Source organism: Halichoeres trimaculatus, unplaced genomic scaffold, assembly GCF_033239565.1.
Source record: "Halichoeres trimaculatus isolate MK-OKI-2021-1 unplaced genomic scaffold, fHalTri1.1 fHalTri1_scaffold_2, whole genome shotgun sequence".
Lineage (NCBI taxonomy): Eukaryota > Metazoa > Chordata > Actinopteri > Labriformes > Labridae > Halichoeres > Halichoeres trimaculatus.
In genome coordinates, this window is record NW_027437180.1 from 6,852,493 (window position 1) to 6,871,346 (window position 18,854).

The following is an 18,854-nucleotide window of genomic DNA, read 5'->3' on the forward strand; positions in this document are numbered from 1 at the left end:
TGATTTTTCTAAAAAGTTGATGCAAATGAGTCAGTAAAAATGTAAAGCATTCAACTGTTAGAGCATAATTCAAACCTTACTGAACAAATCTTTTTTAAATAACTAAAAAAAGTGCACAGTTCCAATTTGTTGTGCCCAACAGTGTTTCATAGTTTGTTAGTTTTATAGTTTGAACTGAAAATTGTCTTTAGTTAATTTTTCTGGAATAGGATGTCATATCTACTTCAATCAAAAGCTTTTTCAACTTAAAACCATCTTAACAGGCCAACTCACATGTTACCACAGAAGCTCTTTTTCGATATCACCTTCACAGTTCTTACATCCATTGAACTTATACTTTGGATCAGCCACAGTTTTTTTTTACTGTAGGATGATCACACTAGAGGGCTGTTTAAACAACAACGATTTTAGGGTGAAACGCAAAAGTTTTGTTGCGTTTTGGCCTTGCATTTAGGAAACAGTATCCAGAGTGGGATTTTTCTGAAACACTGCCGACACCGTTGCCATGTGAACAATAAGCCGGCGTTTTTAGTGGAAACGCTGACGTCACACTGTGTTTCGCAATGATTGTACCATTGTTACAACCATTGCAGACTACCGTGTTGTGCTTGCGCTGCTGAATCTGCTGACTGTCTTTATACAAAATTTGCATCTGTTGCTCTACTTTGATGGAGATCTCCCAAAAGCTGCTTCTGGACAAGACAGTTATAGCACCTCCTACAGGCCTGGCATGCTTACTACAGCTTTTTCAGTCCCTCAGTGTTTCCGTCTACATGCAGATTTTTTTTTACTGTGTTTTCACTGCGTTTTAGCGTTTTCGGATGAAATGTTTTTGTGTTAAAAAGGACCTAGGTCTTAAATCAAGTTCTTATAAAAGTAAGTACTCTTGAATACAACCATCTTTCGTTGTTTTATCCATCCATATGCAGCCAATATTGCAACTGTTGAGTGTGAAAATTGTCCAGCATTTTGACTTTTTGGCTGTTGACTGAGTGAGAAATCAAAGTGCTTTGACCTTTCTGTACTGTCAGAACAAACACACTTATTCACTCAAAATTGTGTGAGTACAGAAGTATGCGGTTTGGAACACAACCTTAAGTTTTTTTTAAATATATTAAATGTTTGTATGCTTCATCCAAGACAATGCACTATTTGACGCTTTGAAGCAGAGATACTGTTTCAACATGAAAGCCTAATTCAGTTGAACATCCTACTTCAGCAGCTTTCCTTTGGATGGCCCCAAATCTGTCTCAGATCGATTCCAGTGATCCAACGAGGCCTGTGACACACTATCATCTATGATTCTAATTAAAAGTTTTAAAAAATTGGATGATAATTACATTGAAACCCAGTTTGCATGATTATTTGGAAAATAGTTTGGTTGCAGTTTTATTTGGTTCATGTGGTACCATTTCAGATAGGATTATTAAACAAACATACCTGACAGCTACTGAACACTATTGGCAGACTACTTACTTTATATCTTATCAACTTGTCTGTGACCATTATTGTGTACAAAGCAGTTCTCATTTCTTCAATTGGTCACGACTGCCCACACATGCTTAGCATGCTCTGCGTGTGATGCTCCCCCATCATACGGTCTGTTTGAGAACTTAGATTGAAAATACTCTTTGTTCCTGGAGCCATCAGGTTGGTTCCAGTCAGCTCCTGTACTCAAACAGTGTGAATACGTGTATCATTAAACCCCCCTCAGGGTACCAGCTTATTGAATGTGATTTTCACATCAAGTTGGATCATTTAGAGCCCCGTAGTCCATTTAACCTGAAATACAAATACACTGCTTGAAATGAACAAACATGTTTCAGTTGAATCTTCCCCAAAGAGAAAGTCTGTTAGCATTTTAAACCCCTCCATGAACAAATCTGTGTTCAGCTTTAAAATAACCACACTCTTTATAATGTTACCCACCCTGAATGTCAGCCAGCTTAACACTGGGACCATGTAGCACAAAGCTTCGAAATAAATGTTTGATTAAAATAAATAAAACAACAAAATCACCCTGAGAGTCCACTTTCCCCTTGTAACAATTTCACCCAACAAAAACAGCGTTTTCTATCACTTAATGTTGTTGCATGCTGTGTGTTGGCCGTTATGCAATCCTGCAGCCCTAGTGCTAACGCTGGCCGCTCACCCACAAAGCTGTGCCCACCCTCCCCCCCAGCTGAGACCAGTCCCAGCCTCCCATTGCGCTTATTCATGACTCCGGCTTGCAGCGGCTGCATGCATAAACAAGCAGAGCTGAGCAGATGAATGGATGTTGGTCGCAATATTCAGGAGCATAAAGAAACGGCTGAAATGCAAACTTCAGTTCATATTATTGTCAGACTGAACGCTCAGCTGGCATTTACAGTTTGTTGTCACTTAGATTTTGTTATCTGGCTCAGTGGAGATTTCACTCTGAATGTTTCGTTGTTTACTCATTTGTTTCTTTCGTCTTTATCCGGGTTGTTATCTCAAAAGCCTTCAGGGCTTTGTTTTCATCCCGACTGGAAAATGCCTTCCCTTTTCTGTATAGAGCAGCATAAATTCTCTCTTTTATATATGTTTTATCTCTGCAGTGATACGCATGTTTAGAGCTACGGTGGCTGAGACGGCATTTGAACTATGAACACTAAGTGCAGCCGCTGCTAGGCACTGGCCTGCAAAGCTGTGTGGGAGTCAGGGCCGGAGCTGCACTAGTGATTTATTGATTCACATTTCAAGTCTTCCTTCATTGTTTGTTGTTTCTCATTTAAACTCAAAGTAATCTTTCTTCACATCATAGCACCACCACCAGCATCCTCCTTTGATGTTCTTATTAAAGACAAATGTTTCAAACTTTAAGCCCCAAACTTTGTTCTTGATGTTAAATGTTTAAAAGCAGAAAATGTAATGATGTACCTCAGAATAGACGACTGCATCAGCTGCTTTTACTGCCTTCTCTCTGCTGTCTTCCAACTACAGTGTAATAAAAATTCAGCGGCTTGTCGCTGATTCCTTCTACAGGGCTTACATCACACCCATCCTTCAGCAGCTTTCCTGGCTTTCCATGCAGCACAGAATCCACCTTCAAATCCAGCACATGACCTGTAAAATCCTCGGTGACGTTTCCCATCCTGAGTGATCTTATGAAAAACACTACCCCCCTTTTTTTGCCACCTCAGATCTTTACAGAGCTTTAGCCGTCACTCTCACTGAAAACCCCACAACTTCAAAAAAGCCTACCACGCAGACTTCCTCTCTATCTCTGACCTGTTTATCTGGATCTTATACTTCAACTTTTTTTGCACACAATGTCAAGCACCTTGAAATTATCAGGAAACTTTATTAGTGAACTTATATTTTCATAACTTGTTTGAACACTGTGGTATGCACAATATGCATATCATTATCCAGCATGTGAAGCCCAGTGCACACAAGTTACATCCATTGGGCTGTAAGAAGGAATGCACTGTTCTGATTCCAGTATCAGAAATCTGATCTTACTTTTTGAGTCAGTATCTGAGCCACACTGGAAAGAACTGAAATCTTATCAAGCTTTTTGGCTTATTTTCAGTAGAAAATGTCTATTTAGACTTAATATTAGCCACATTCACCTGAACATCCCAGAAAAATGTCTTGTTTTAATTTATTTAAAGACAAAAATGAGGTCTGAATTGTTTGTAACAAGTAAAAAAAAATCAGCCTAAAGCAGGGGTCTCAAACTCATGCCACGGAGGGCCAAGAGGCTGCAGGATTTCTTTCCAACCAGAAACTCCACCAGCTGAATTCACTGATTAGTCCCTGTTCTCTGCTTGAAGGTGAGGTAATCAGTGAATTCAGCTGGTGGAGTTTCTGATTGGAAAGAAAACCTGCAGCCTCTTGGCCCTCCATGGCATGAGTTTGAGACCCCTGGCCTAAAGAGAACAAGAGAGAAGTTACTTGTATGTAGAGTGGACAGTGTGGCTCCGTCATTGTACCATTGTACGATTTTGAAGCCAAAATTCCCCGTCACCAAAGCAGCCATTGTAGCAGTTGTGCAGCCAGAGTCTGCGCAGTAGAGGAGGATTCTGGGAGAATCTGAGTGGAGCTGGGTGACAAAAATACTAATTATTTTCTTTCCTTCAAAAGTCTTATCCCTTCTTGACTCTACCTCCTGATAGGGCTGAACGATATTAAGAAAAGATTGAATTGCGATTTTTCTGGCAGATATTGTGATTTCAATTCGATTCACGATTTTCTTCAATAAAGCTTCGGGATATTCACATGTAGGGCTGAGCGATTTTAGGAAAAGATCTATTTTTTCTGGCAGATATTGCAATTCACGATTTTTTAATCCTCAATAGTGATGATAAATAATCTGCTTTCATCAACTTCTACTCCTAAACAGAGGCTTTGTGTTGTTGACCTGCTTACCAGCACTTTTAACACATAGATTGTCTACAAATTTGTAAAACAGAATGTGTATAATACTTGACAAAACAGATCCTGAGTCAGTCAGGAGCGCTGCAAAAAAATTGCTGCTTTGGCGATCTCAAAATTGCATTGTCTAAAATTGCGATTTCGATCTGAAAACGATAAATTGTTCAGCCCTACCTCCTGACATATTTTAAAATCCCTGAAAAAAAATACACAAGAACAGCAGCTGTCATTCATTGTCAAACGTTACGTAAAGCCTTGTTTTTAACCTCTTATAACTAATCAAAACTTTTCAGAAAAAAAGAAAACTTGAATACTAGACAGCCAAATAGTATCTTTAAATCACCACAAAAATTGGACGTGGGAAACATTACTACAATGTGTATTAATTTTTAAAGTTTGACCACAGCTCATCTGGAATGGCAGGAGAGACAGATTTTTTAACCCATACTACAGCCAGTCACCAGGGGGAGCAGTTTTTGTGGTGACCTCACTTCAAGCCGAGCAACGCCCATTTTTTTTACAGTCTATGGTTCCATTGGCAGATTTTTCTTTCTTACAAGTAATTCAGACCTTATTTTTTTCTTTGAATAACTTAAAACAAGTCATTTTTCTAGACTGACCAGTTAAATGTGACTCATATCAAGTATAACAAGACAATTTTTACATAAAATAAGACAAAATCACTTGGTAAGATTTCAGTTTTTCTGCAGTGCATGACAAAGGGTCGATCCATCCATGCAAGTTTTATTCTCACTTATCCACTGCTAATGTTTACAGATTATTTGTGATTCCTGTTAGTGTTTAAGATTTTCATGGCACACATTAAAAAAAGTCCCTTAAAAGAAAAAAACAGTCACTTTTAACATGTTTTTATGTTTTAGTTTTCAAAAAAAAGTTTTTGTTAAAGTTCAAACAAGACACAGAAGTCATATGCCCAGCTGCTATCTGCTAACAGACTGATGATCAATCACTATTCCCAACCCCGCTCAACCAATCACAGCTTCTGTAGCGTCAAGGTGGTGTATTTAAACTTGTTTCCACCCTGATGCTCCTTTGCTATCCACTCTATGCTGCTGTCTTGAAGTATTGCCTCCTCCACCCTGGACTCTTCCACCATGTGTCCTGTTAAGTCTGTATGTATGTATTTACCCAAGCAGCCTGCTTGGCCAACCCAGAGAGAACTCTGAAAAGCAGAGCTTTAATGCCAACTGTATCTCTATTTCCATTTGGCAATAAATGTTTAAATCTATGACAAGCGTGTTCCTGACTGAAGTAAGAAAAACCTGAAGTTGCCAAAACATGATTCTGAGTCTCAGCCTCATATTAAAGAACAGAGAATGTTAAATTCATACTGATATGGATCGGACCAGTATCAGCAGAGACCAAAGCTCAAGTGTTAGTTTCGGTATCGGTTGGTGCATCCTTACTGTGCGTTCGCACCAAAAGAGGCAAAGCGGCAAGCACGCCCGAGAAAACGGACAGCAGCCAAAGTGGCAAAATATCTTAGCCGCTTTGGCCTCTCATCATGTGACTGACGTCAAAGTAAAATTGCGCACGTCATTTAAAGGAGCCGCACAGTGCACTTCTTCACAGCGGCAGCTGCTTGCTGTTGTTCAACACAACTTATGAGCTTTTTGGTATCCAAGACAGAACTATAAACTGAAGTGAGTGGTTGAGTTGTTCTTTAGGGCCCGCTATGTCGAAGGACATCTCTACTCTGATTGGTTGCCACCGTTTGCTGCTGAACTGCGTCATAGATAATTACCATAAAGTTGACCAAGACTCAACTTCTCATCTGAAGCTGCTTTTGACGCTTTTGACACTTTGGCCGCTTTGGCAGCTCCGGATGCCGGGCTCTCATTGAAAATGGATTAACTTCTGGCGTGCTTGCTGCTTTTGCCTCTTTTACTTCTTTTAGTGTGAATGCACAATTAGGTGTAAGGGTCAACATCACCAACAGCTGCTTGTCTTTGCATTAGCAACAATCTAGGGCAAGTGGCAACCTCTGGTCTAAGAATATGAGACGATGCGGGAGTGCTTTAATCTGCTGTTTCTGAAGTGTTTGCTTGAAGGCTGGCTCCAGAAATACAGGAAGTCACAAACACACCAAGCCAAAAAAAGCCATTTTCAAAGCAGAAATTAACATATTTACAGCCTGGTTCAAAAAACGTCTCATGTCTGAGTCGCTAATTTTACTACTGGCACCAACTGTACGGGGGGTGAATTTTTTTCTAACTCGGCCATTCAGAGGATATTAAGATCGTGAGCTCCCCCAATAAGAAGCACAACTGAGGGTCATTTGACCAACAGGCGCCCTATGGCTGTACATGAAGCCCTTGCCACTACCAATATGGCCGCTACAGCTGATGTGCTTCATTTTCAGTTTCAGAAACAGACAGGTGATGTGGCGAGACTACGTCCATGTTTTATACAGTCTGTGGTAGCGCATTAGTGTGGACGTTCACTTCCTACTGCAGCAGCACCTGAACCAGCGAGAGAAGAAATCTCTTTTCTGTCTTTCTTTTGTTGTCTGCTCCATGCAGGTAATCACTGTTTGTCATTTTGCTGTAAATAGCAGTTTTAGATCAAAGTTAAACTGTGTTTTTATCACTTTTAGAATCGGCCTCCACTGAACAATAGGGGATCTGGTCTGTTCTGAAACAGCAGAAGTTGCCTCTTGAGTCTAAACTGTACAAGATTTCATGTCAGTGCATCTGGTGGTTATTATAGTAGCTCACTTATTCCAACATTAAGAGCTGATGTGGACGAGAGAATTAAATCTCTGGAAATCACAGATGGCTGCAATCAGCGGAGTGGGGAAGAGTCCACATTTTAAAGCACTTCTGATGAATAAAGTATGTAAATGAATTCACAAAATGTGTTGTAAAAGTGTTTCTAACGTTTGCTAGAACTGCGTTGATGTGATCCTCACATCATGTCTGCGACGTTAGGAGCTTTAAAGTCATGATTATGAGCTGCTAACACCTCACAGTGAAGCACATTTAAAATCTGCCTCACAAAGAAGTTCCTCTTCTGCTTTCAAACACTCTGATGTGTTTTTTACAACTTAAACATCCACAGTTCCCCAAAACTCATTCTGTGGTGGTAAAGTTTTTTTGTAAATGGTTCGCCAGAATTGAAGCTGAGGCTATAAAACAGTAAAGCTGGGTTAATTTAGCCATTGATTAATGTCTTTACTACTGTACATCCATTTGGGTGTGCAGAAGTCAAGTGTGGAGTCAGGAAAAGTCAGTGGCGCGACGCTCGGTCAGTGAGTTATGTCAGCCGTGGCCCTCTCTAATGTGGAGCATGTAGCGTGCAGCTGTAATTTGTGTGCGCTGAAATGTAGTGCTGCGGTTAAATGGGAGAGAAACATATTTCACATTTATCAGCTGGCTGTTTACTGCGGCAGGTAGTGCACTGGCTAGCCATCGCTAATCATATCCTGCCCCTCAGGCTACTCCATAATCACCTCTTTACTCCCTCACTCACTGCTGCTCCATTCTCACGCTCACCCTCCCTACTTTTTCTTCCTTTTCCTCTTCATTTTGCTCCAGATTCTTCTTTTTCCTTTCTCCTTCTCCTGCTCTCTTCTATATCTTCCAGCACACAAGCCTCTGAAATATCTCATCCTGTCTCTGTTTCCTTTGCTCACTCTTTACTCCCTCTGGCCCCTCTCTGCCCCACCTTCCACATCCCTCCTTGTCCTGTATCATATCCTTCATTTCCCCACAGATTCAGCTCCCCATCCTCCTCCCCTCTCCCTGGAATCGTACCTCTTTGCTCTTGTGTCTTTGAAGCTAGGAACCCTTGAACCTTTGGATCCCTCAGGAGAGGACCCAGAGCTCTACACTGTATAAGAAGGTCCAGGCTCTAGTCTTTCCCACCTCTCCAGAAAGCCCTGAGGAGTTTTCAGCTCCAGGGCTTGGCTGGACTCCTCACAGCAAAGAGAGAAAAAGGAAGCAGGGATATGATAAAGTAAAAGGCATAAAGTGTTCTTCCTCAGAAGCATCCGCATGGTTGGGAAGGTCTGAGCAGAAGAAACATCTAATGAGGCAGCCAAAGCTGACACTGAAAGAACAGAGAGATGGCAGGGCAAAGCAGGCTCAGCACTGGGAACTGGTCCTGTGTATGAACCTGTATCTGAAAGTAAAGTCTTTAGATCAGGGGTAGGCACCCTAGACCAGCCATTCCCAAAGTCTGAGTCCTGACCCAAAGATGGGTCGCCAGAGATTTTTTATGGGTCACCAAATTATTTTTCAGAATGTTTCAGAATGAAATTTGTGCTTTCCTTGACAAGAAAAAGTCTCCTCTTGCCAATTTGTTCACTGATGGTTGGCTCCTCACACTGTCATAGCTGGTTATGTTTTCATCACCACAATATTTACTGTAGCTGGAAACATGTAACTGTTTTTAAAAAAAGTCTGAAGCCATGAGCTGGTGCTACTCAAGCAGCCAAAGCCAAAGCCACCATATCTTTCCTACTGTCTTACAGCACTCAGAGGAAAACGCTGTCACTGTGTCACTATTGCACAAAGAGTTAACCCATTGATAACTTTGATTGCTTGTTATGAAAGATTTGAAGTCAGAGTCAAAACCCCTGTGACTTTGAAAGTCCAAAGTCACTGTCAGATCTTGGACGGGCACAAGCTGCAGAAACTGAGCTTGTCACAGTTGTGCAGTGACGTCACACTAAAAAAGAGACATGAGCAGATGCTTTTACTTCATTCTGGATGAGCATCGCATCTGAATATCTCGTCCTGAGTCTGGTATTTTGCTTCTTATCTCTTTCACTAACACATAGAATGGAATAGAAAAGTAGTTTTTTTTCTTGTCTGTCACAACTGAAAGAAACTTGACTCTGACAGGCTCATTAAAACAAATACAAATACAAATTGGAGTTCTCACAAAAATCAAGACAAAATACAGAAACAGAGTGGACGCTGCGCTCAATACGTGTGTTGTTCTCTCACCTTGTACATATGATTGGGATACAATTCTGAAAGCAAGCAGGCTAACCCGTCACAGTAAAAATGTAAGTATTTTCAGAGTGTAAGCCTAACAAAGCTGTAATACATTTGTCAAATATGTTAGGCCTGTTAGCTGGTACAAAAGATGTAAGATGATGCAGAAACATGATTTAAGGACCCTTTTTATCTTTGCACAGTTATCCTGTCAATCGATTTACAGATGTGACATATTTTGGATTGAGTCACCATGGCTTGTTCCTCTAAAAAATGGGTCGCTGGAAAAAAAGTTTGGGAAACGCTGCCCTAGGGCACGGGTGCTACAGCTGGCATGTGAGGCTATTTATGTTGGCACGCAGAGAATAATTACAGGGAGGCAGAGGACAAAATAAATCAATAAATAGTACATTTATTGTGTTGTATTCTATTTAAAACTTCACTGGAAATTGAGCATACTATACATTTTCTTACATAAAAATTTAACAAATAACATTAATTAATAAATTTAAATCATGATGTTATAAGTGTGTAAATGTGTCTTCCAGTGCGTCACAGCAATTCTCTTAGGAGGTCAGTCTATTAGCTCTTAATCGCATCCATTTAGTGGTGTTATCAAGGTAAAGTTCCAGTCTTTCTTTCCAACACAGTTGGGCAAGAGAGTATGGATTTATTACCAGAGATGGCCGTGGCTCAAGTGATATGCACCCTTTGCTGTGAAAGTGCAGTGTGTTAGGACGTCAAGTGCGCAGTGTCTTTTTGAGACCAAATACGAAAACAGCTTAAACTAAGTATGTGAAACAGAACAACACATTTAACACTTTCTGTACTGTTAAAGACCCAAACAATGTGAGGAAGTTAAACCATTTCCTACTGCATTGCTAATCATGGAAAACCATTAAAGGAGACTTTTCTATCAGCTGCCAATGGTTTAATGAAAGAAGTAAGTATTGGCACTTTGGGCCTGAGTGCATTTTAAAGATGCTATGAGCAGGACGTATTTCCTCGCCCCCTTGTGGCCTGGAGTCTCACACACACTGTCATAAATTACTTTAAGTGAGGTGTGTGTTTGTTTTGGAATTAAATGAAAATCATATCAAAACAAATTTTCTCTGTTCAGAACAACTTTTTATTGGATACAATGCTCTGACTCAAGTTAACACTGTCAGTTTGTAAGTAGTGAAGTAGCTGTCTATGTTTAGCGCAGCTGGAAGCCCGGTGCTCTAAGACATGTTCGTCTCAAAAATCAAAAACTATCCACAGTTGCTTATTTCATCCATTTCTGTCAAATATTAAACAAAATTACGCAAAACCATGCCAACAAAAAATGTTTGATCTGTTTTCCACATTTCGTTGTCAGACCCCCCCCGGGTGACTGAACCAGGATAACGCCAGTGTCCGTGGAGGCAGATTAACTTAGAAAACACAATATTTTCACATAGGTAGACAAGTTTTCCAATGCTCAGGAATAATGAAGCAGCTCTGTTTTTTTTCTATTTTTGTCTGATTTTATATTTGCTTATAAGCGTATTCTCATGGCAGGGGTTTGCTGGGATCCAGTAATGCAATTCTGGGAGTCGAAGGCTGAAAGTTGGGTAAACTGTGCTTAATGGCAAACTTCAAACGTACTGAATGTTAGCTGTAATATAGCACATCATTAATCTGTCTGAAATATGTCTCCGTGTTAAAATAGGTGTAGATATCATGGGGATGCATGAGTCAGTGGCAGATCAACAGGCATTGAAGAAACTGGTGCTGTTATATGCCAAGAGATGCAGGATTGGCAAGTTCAGGTCAAAACAAACTGATTTCAGGAAGTGATTTCCTTGAAAGTGACAGCAGAGGGTTGGGGAGGTTAGAAAAAAGAAGAAACAAGCAAAAGAAAAATAATAAAAGTTCCAACAAAGACTTGGATTGATGAGTGAAACTGACAAAGTGTGACCCTTGTAGTCATCCTTGGAAAGACAACACCAAAGATTAAAACATTGACAGACGAACGCTACCCACTGACAGCCAGAGAGACTTTGTTCATTTGTATTCATGATAACATTTGACAGCAATCAGGCTCTGGTGGATAAGGAGAGCCAGCTGCCTGCCTGTGTGTGAGTGTGTGAATGTGATGCGTGTTTATGTGTGTGTGTGTTCCTGTTGATTAATGATGTAAATTACCAAACATCAGAGGTCATTCTCCCTCTGCCACCTCAACATATCAAACAACCTGCAGGAGAGGGCGTGTAGCTTGGTGCTAATGAGATGATTGTGCATAACTACTGCGCTGTTAGCGCTGCTGTGTTAATGAACATGATGGAGGTAATAAGGGTGCACCACATAGGTGTGCGTGGGTGCATGGTTCATAAATCTTGTCTATGTTAAGTGTATGTTTTTCTTTTGATGAGCAGAAGAATAAATGTTAAACACTGCTTTGCATATCTCTTCCAGGTGTGTCCTTCAACAGTGTTTACACTCAGATCTGGAGAGTGCTGCTACATCTGGCTGCAGACCCCTTCCCTGAAGTGTCTGATCTGGCCATGAAGGTCCTCAACAGCATAGCATACAAGGTAAATGATGTGTTTAAGGTGTTAAAGCTGGCAGAACTTGACTTTTAATATCACCTTCCTGTTCAAACACAGGAGGAGTGAGGCTTGCTTTGCTTTAACACATGTGCACAAAATACCAGGGATCCAAAATATGATGCTTCTTTTTAACTGCTGTGGCCGTTAGAAGTCATTAGAGGATGATTTTAAGCTAACTTTAAGGATTGCATAAAGGCAGGTCATGATAACTGACCTCTAATTCCTGTATTACAGTTTTTTTTTAGCTGGATTATGAAGTAAAACGAGGTCTGTTTCCAGCACATGTGCCCCTCCCGCCCTCTCCCTCCCATTGGCATTTTCTTTCCTCCAAAACGCCATTACTTTTGTGCAAATGCAATTAAGGGCCGATGAGTCCCCCAGGCCTGGCAGAGCAGAGCGGAGCAAAGAGGCAGTCGTAACTTAAGGAGCTGTAATAACCACAGTAGTCCACCACCAATCCTAACCCAGAGGAAAAGTATCTTATGTTTCTGCCACCAACTTCAACTGCACCCTCAGTATTCCTCGGAGGAGAAGAATTCCTACGGCAGCAGGTTTGGAAAAAAAGGCCTTAATCTGCCATATAACTCATTAGACCTCTAATCCGTCGGCATGGACTGTGTGTGGGGCTGCAGCACTCCTCTGTCCTATCATGTTCTGCTAATGTGTGACTCAAACTGAGGAAGGGTTGGTGTTTCAATTATAGAAATTCCTTTCCTCACAGCGACCGCATGAGAGTAAGACCATTTCTGTTAAATCCCTGGATGGCTGGCTGGAAATGAAGCTGTGTGATCAAGCTTTGCACCTGTGCCACAAAGTAATCTTTCAGTATCTGCTGATGTGAAGTCAGTCAAGTCTTGAATTAATTATAAAATACAGTCTAGACAGACTTAATCAAGCTTTTGTGCCTAAAGACTTAATATGAAATCCAACAGCAAAGGTCTTTCTTTCTCAGGTTATCCAGGTTAAATTCTCTGCCAATAAAGAAAAACAGCAGCACGTTACCCTTTTTGATTTGAGTCATTAAGTTTGAGCATTAATTTGATAAATACTGGCTGTAGCTGCAAAAAAAAAAAAAAAATGAAAGCATTTCAAAGCTTTTTCAGTGTCATGGTGATGGTAAGTGACTTGAACATCTTGCAAGTGTGTTCAATGAAGATACAATTTGATTTTAAGTGGAAGCTTCACTTAGACTTGACCTCACCAACACAAAAAGGCAAGTAAGACGCTCAAGTGTTTCAGCTCTTTTATAGTTTCACTTTCACCATCCAGAGATTTTGCTTTCTTTCATAATCCACTTTGGGCTCCTTACTTCAGCCTTGATGTCTGTATGACTACGAACAAAAGGTGAGTGCTTTCAAGGCCCTCTGCCAGGACACCATTTCCACAATATCTGCTCAGCCCGAGTTAGCGCATCGCAGAACAGATTTTGGAGGGAGCAGAATTGAAACTTTGGCAAATAAAGATAAAAGATGTAGAGCCTGAAATGTGGGGTGTAAAAAGTGAGGCATGGATATCAAATATTCTCATATTGTGGGTTGAATGATTGGAAATAGAAAGGCCAACAGAATACAGCAGCCGTTATGAGACTGGGACAGGGTGCCACAGCCCAGACTTCACCTGGACACGCTGAGAGCCTCAGATATGGCTGAACCATGTCTCGTTGAAGCGTCTTCAAGTGAACTTTTAACCATTGCAGCAACAGTGCTGGTGTCATGTCACATGCCTTCACTGAACACTTTACCAGGTACACCTCTTCAACATCTTGTTAAATCCAATCAGCAAATCACATGGCACTGCATCCGGTCATGTCGACATGGTTAAGACAGGCTGATGAAGTTCAAACTATACATTAGAAAGGTAGAAGAAAGATCATATAAGGGACTACGAACATGACATGATTGTTGGTCTGAGTATTTGACTAACTGCTGATCTTCTGGGATTTTAACCCACAACCATCTCTAGGGTTTACAGAGAATGGTCTAAAAAAATAGGAAATATCCAATTAGTGGCAGTTCTCTGTAGGGATGGGTACCTTTCACATTTGAAACAATACAGTGCCAATTCCCGGTACCTGGCAATTGGTACTGGTACTCAATGGTACCAATTTTAGGTACTTTTTTGTGTTTTTGTGGTAAAAAATATCAATTTGTTTGATAATTCAATATATTAATTAACCTTGTAATGCTGTGTTTATGTCCAGTACGGAAAATATCCTACTCTTTACAGTCAGAAGTATGCATTTGGGTACCTAAACATTATACCTTTTGATTTTACATGAATCAGTACCCAGTACTTTTGACAGAACCTAATTCGGTACCTTGGGTAGGTAAATGCCTTGTTGATGCCAGAGGTCAGAGGAGAATGGGCAGACTGGTTGGAGCTGATAGAAAGGCAACAGTAACTCAAATAACCACTGGTTACAACCGAGGTCTGCAGAAGAGCATCTCTGAACACACAACACGTCCAACCTTGAGGCAGATGGGCTACAGCAGCAGAAGACCACACCGGGTGACCCTCCTGTCAGCTAAGAACAGGAGACTGAGGCTACAATTCACACAGCAACACCAAAACTGGACAATAGAAGATTGGAAAAACGTTGCCTGGTCTGATGAGTCTGGATTTCTGCTCCACATTCAGATGGTAGGGTCAGAATTTGGCGTCAACAACATGAAAGCATGGATCCATCCTGCCTTGTATCAACGGTTCAGGCTGCTGCTGGTGGTGTAATGGTGTGGGGGATATTTTCTTGGCTCACTTTGGGCCCCTTAGTACCAACTGAGCATGGTTTAAAGTCCACAGCCTACCTGAGTATTGTTGCTGACCATGTCCATCCCTTTATGAGCACAGTGTACCCATCTTCTGATGCTACTTCCAGCAGGATAACGCTCCATGTCATAAAGCTGGAATCATCTCAGACTGCTTTCTTCAACATGACAATGAGTTCCCTGTACTCAAATGTCCTCCACAGTCCCCAGATCTCAATCCAATAGAGCACCTTTGGGATGTGGTGGAACGGGAGATTCTCATCATGGATGTTCAGCCGACAAATCTGCAGCAACTGTGTGAAGCTATCATGTCAATATGGACCAAACTCTCAGGAATGTTTCCAGTACCTTGTTAATCTTTGACACCTTGAATTAAGGCATTTCCAAAGCAAAAGTGGGTGGGTTGTACCTGATACAGTGGCCGGTGAGTTTAAAACATTCTCTTAAACATTATCAGGAACTATAGCTCTGTCTGAATTGACTGTGTCTCTTTAAAAGGAACAGTTTGACATTTAAAGAGATGCCAATCAGCACACCTCTCACTGCTGTGATTCTAAAGTGAATGAGCTGTTATGGATGGAGCCACATTACTATTAATTAATATTTTTTTCTGGCAGAGAGCTCATCAGAGACGACTCAGAACATCTTCCCAAGTTCACCAGTGTTACTGTCAGCCTTACTGGGAATCCAGTTCTTTTAATTAGGATTTTAAATGTCAAATGTTATTGATTAGCAACAAAGCGAACAAGGTCAGCGGCTAATTAAAATTTATTTGCTCTCAGATGAAGAGAGCACTAAATGTTTTTTAATAGCTCCCCTGTGACAGACTGATTGTGATGGGTCTTTTTTAACATCCTGATTCGTGTCTGTCTGAACAACTGAGTTTGACCATGTAGTCTGAGAAGAAGAAAGAGTTTGTTCTGATTGAATGGATTTTGATCATAACAATGAAGTACTTTAGTGTAGATTCTGTCCTAGCATTTCTGAGTAATTTAGTCTTCAGAGCTCAGCTTTCAAACTGATTTTCCTCTGAGAAGATAATCTTATGTTTAGAAGTCATCAAAATGACGCTTGGCCTTTGTCATGCCTTTGTACACATTGCATAACAGCGTAGAAAAACCCAAGAGGCAGAGTGGAAGCTTCACAGATGCGCTCTCAGACATGCACACATGCTGTGCTGATCAGCCCTGCCTGGCTCTACCAACACCTCTGCTACTGCCTCTGACACGAACACAGCAGAGGGACAGCTTGGCTCCACCACAGCACCTGTGACATTCGTTTGATGGCTGCTTGGAAATGTGTTTTGTTTTATATATACATGAGGATAAGAGTGGGGTATCAGATGTTAATGTAATGAAAAATATAAACAGATAGGTGCGGACAGGTTCTCTACAGCCGTAGATTCAGGGGGACTTTAACTGCCTGATTTACTATGCATACACAAAGAAATGCTAACTGATTTAGCCTCTATGTATCCATTAAAGGTGAGGAAAAATATTGCTAAACAACATATTGCGATACTTTGACCTGTGATAAAACATCAATATTTCAACTCTTTGTATTTATATTTTTGTTAAAATAAAAATTCATATTTTAGGTGAGCTGGAAGTACAATACGTCTTCCGCTTCTCCACTGTGGTAGATGGCGCCAAAGAGCTACTCCCTGTATGTTGCCCATAAACTGTAAAATAGATATAATCCCAGAGTATATTCAAAATATCTCAAACCTAAACTTGATGATGCAGGTTTTGGCGTTCACATTAACGTTTTCTTTCTATTCTTGGGTCAGATAGTTTAATTTTTTTTTTTTTTTTTTTTTTTTTTTTTTTTTAACAGCGTAGTAGACTGATACAATAATAATCATTGTACCAGTAACAGTGGTTACACCAAGTGACATTTATCAGTTTCACCAACTGACTACATCTTTCACTGAATATTTTTGCAACATAAGTTCAATGTCACAGTGGTTTAAGTGAAAAACCTGACACACTTTATGTTTTCAAGTTAAGAGACAGTTAACTGCATCTGACGTTTATAATTTTAACCACAATAAAATAGAAAAGCTGTTTTCAATCAAATAGTTACCTGTGTAGAATATCGCGATAAATCCCAATAATGTGATATTATCGTATTGCGATGAGTATTGTATCATGAGATTCTTGCCAATACTCACCCCTACTATCCATTCATCTTCTACCGCTTACCTGACTCCGGGTTGCAGGGCAACAATGTCATCAACAAAGACCAGTGGCCTCTTTCCCTGCTCACATCTGCCAGCCTCTTCGTATTGAGGCGCTCCCAGGCTAGCTGAAAGATGTATCTCTCCACCCTGCCCTGGGTCTACCCCGGGTCTCCTCCCAGATGGACATGCCTGTAACACCTCCCCAGGGAGGCATCCCATAGGCATCCCCACCAGATGCCCGAACCATCTTAGCTGGCTACTCTCGACGCAGAGGCACAGCTGTTGTGAGCCTCTCCTGGATGTCCGAGCTCTGAACCCTGTCTCTAAGGCTAAGCCCAGACACCCTGAGGGCAAAGCTTATTTCAGCCGCTTGTATATGGGATCTTGTTCTCTTGGTCTCTAACCACTGCTAGTGACTATAGGTGAGGGTTGGTAAATTTATTGAACGGTAAACAGAGAGCCTTGGCTTCTTTCTCAACTCCCTCTTCACCACAACGGACCAGTATAGTGTCAGTATTAAGATCTGGAATTATTTATTATTATAAGCATAAGCAAAAATATTGGATGATCATTAGTGATCTGTCAGCTAACTTAATACTTTTTTGCCCTACTGTAAAACGTGTTTTAAATAATCTAGCAGTCTTCAGTGAGCCTGCATTTACTGAGTTGTAAACCAGCCAACGGAACTGGACTGGGATGGAAGAATGTCTCATAAATCTACCACAGGGTTCTGCAATCTGACTTGTTTTGCAAGATTTGAAAAACACCCTAATGTTCATCAGAACCAAACACATCCCACCTCCATTTTTCAAGTAGAGTTATATTTCATGAAGACTCCCCTTCAGGCCATCAATTCATGTGAGGCATAACTCTGACAGAAAAATTTCTTAACAGGCGACAAATGACAGGAAACTCAAATCTCTGGACACTGGAAGTAAAAAATATAGATTGCAGATATTCCAAATGCAAATTGTAAAACTTATGTGAAGTCTTCTTCTTCAGAAGCACCTTCAATTATTCAACAGGAACGTTAAGAGTTTTTTCCTGAGCCGTCATCATCTTCATCACCTCCATCCTGCCCCAGCTCTCGCTAAGAGTCTTTGTACACTCACTAACTCGTTGGCTCTGTTGACTCACTTTACAGCCAATTAATGACGAAGGAAGTGAAGCGAAGAGGGTTGAAACAGGAGAACAAGCTGTTTCCCAGCATGGAGCTTAGCAGCTGGTAGAGACGATTACCCTCTTTTCTGCTAATGCTCCAGTTTTGCATATCTTATTTTCCGGAGAGCTCGTCAGCAAATAAGCCGTGTGGCCTTCTGCGCTAGCGTGATGTTTGTTTACCACATGTTGATGATCAGCAAATGTTTATGAATAATCCATGAACAAGTTGCATAATCGAGTCGTTTTAACTGATGAGCTTGCAACTTGGCGTTCATACCAGCATCTGGTGAAAAGCATCGACTGTAGTTCACACAGAGTAGCTTTTTTCCACCTGAGCACTGCGCCGTATTTTAACAGGGTCTGCCATATTTATGACTCAGAGGCTCAAAGAAGTAGTAGAAGTCATTCCAGCACCCAGGCTGTTATGGCTGCTTTGTGATCCCTGCAGGAGATGCATATTGTAATGGTACTTCAGCTAAAAGTGCTAGTTCTCTAAAGTGACTGACTCAGACTGCCAATCACAGCGTTTGAAGGATCCCCTCCAGCCTTTCTTTTAAGAAAAGGGTTTCAAGTTAAGTGTCTTCCTGTTTAACTCGAGGATTTGTCTCGATTTTTCTCTTCCAAAGAAAAACTGTATTATCTTAAATGATGTGTGGACTGATAAAGGCACAGTGACTGCTGAGGGGGTAGACTTCTTGTGCAGGACAGGTCTAATAATCACTCAACCTCTCTGCTGACTTGTATCCTTAAAAGCTCCTTTTATTTGTTTTCTTTGCCGCAACCTGTTTCCAACTCTTGTGAGCTGCAG

At 40.9% G+C, this 18,854-nt stretch overlaps 1 protein-coding gene across 3 annotated transcripts in view; it reads left to right on the forward strand.

Annotated features, from left to right (window-relative positions):
* The window catches only part of rptor (regulatory associated protein of MTOR, complex 1), a 347,202-nt gene that overhangs the window by 269,119 nt on the left and 59,229 nt on the right, over positions 1–18,854 (forward strand). For all 3 annotated transcript variants that reach the window (XM_074690536.1, XM_074690552.1, XM_074690545.1), the window contains exon 22: positions 11,805–11,923. In XM_074690536.1, the coding sequence (XP_074546637.1) occupies positions 11,805–11,923 (119 nt within the window). The remainder of the gene's footprint in view (positions 1–11,804; positions 11,924–18,854) is intronic.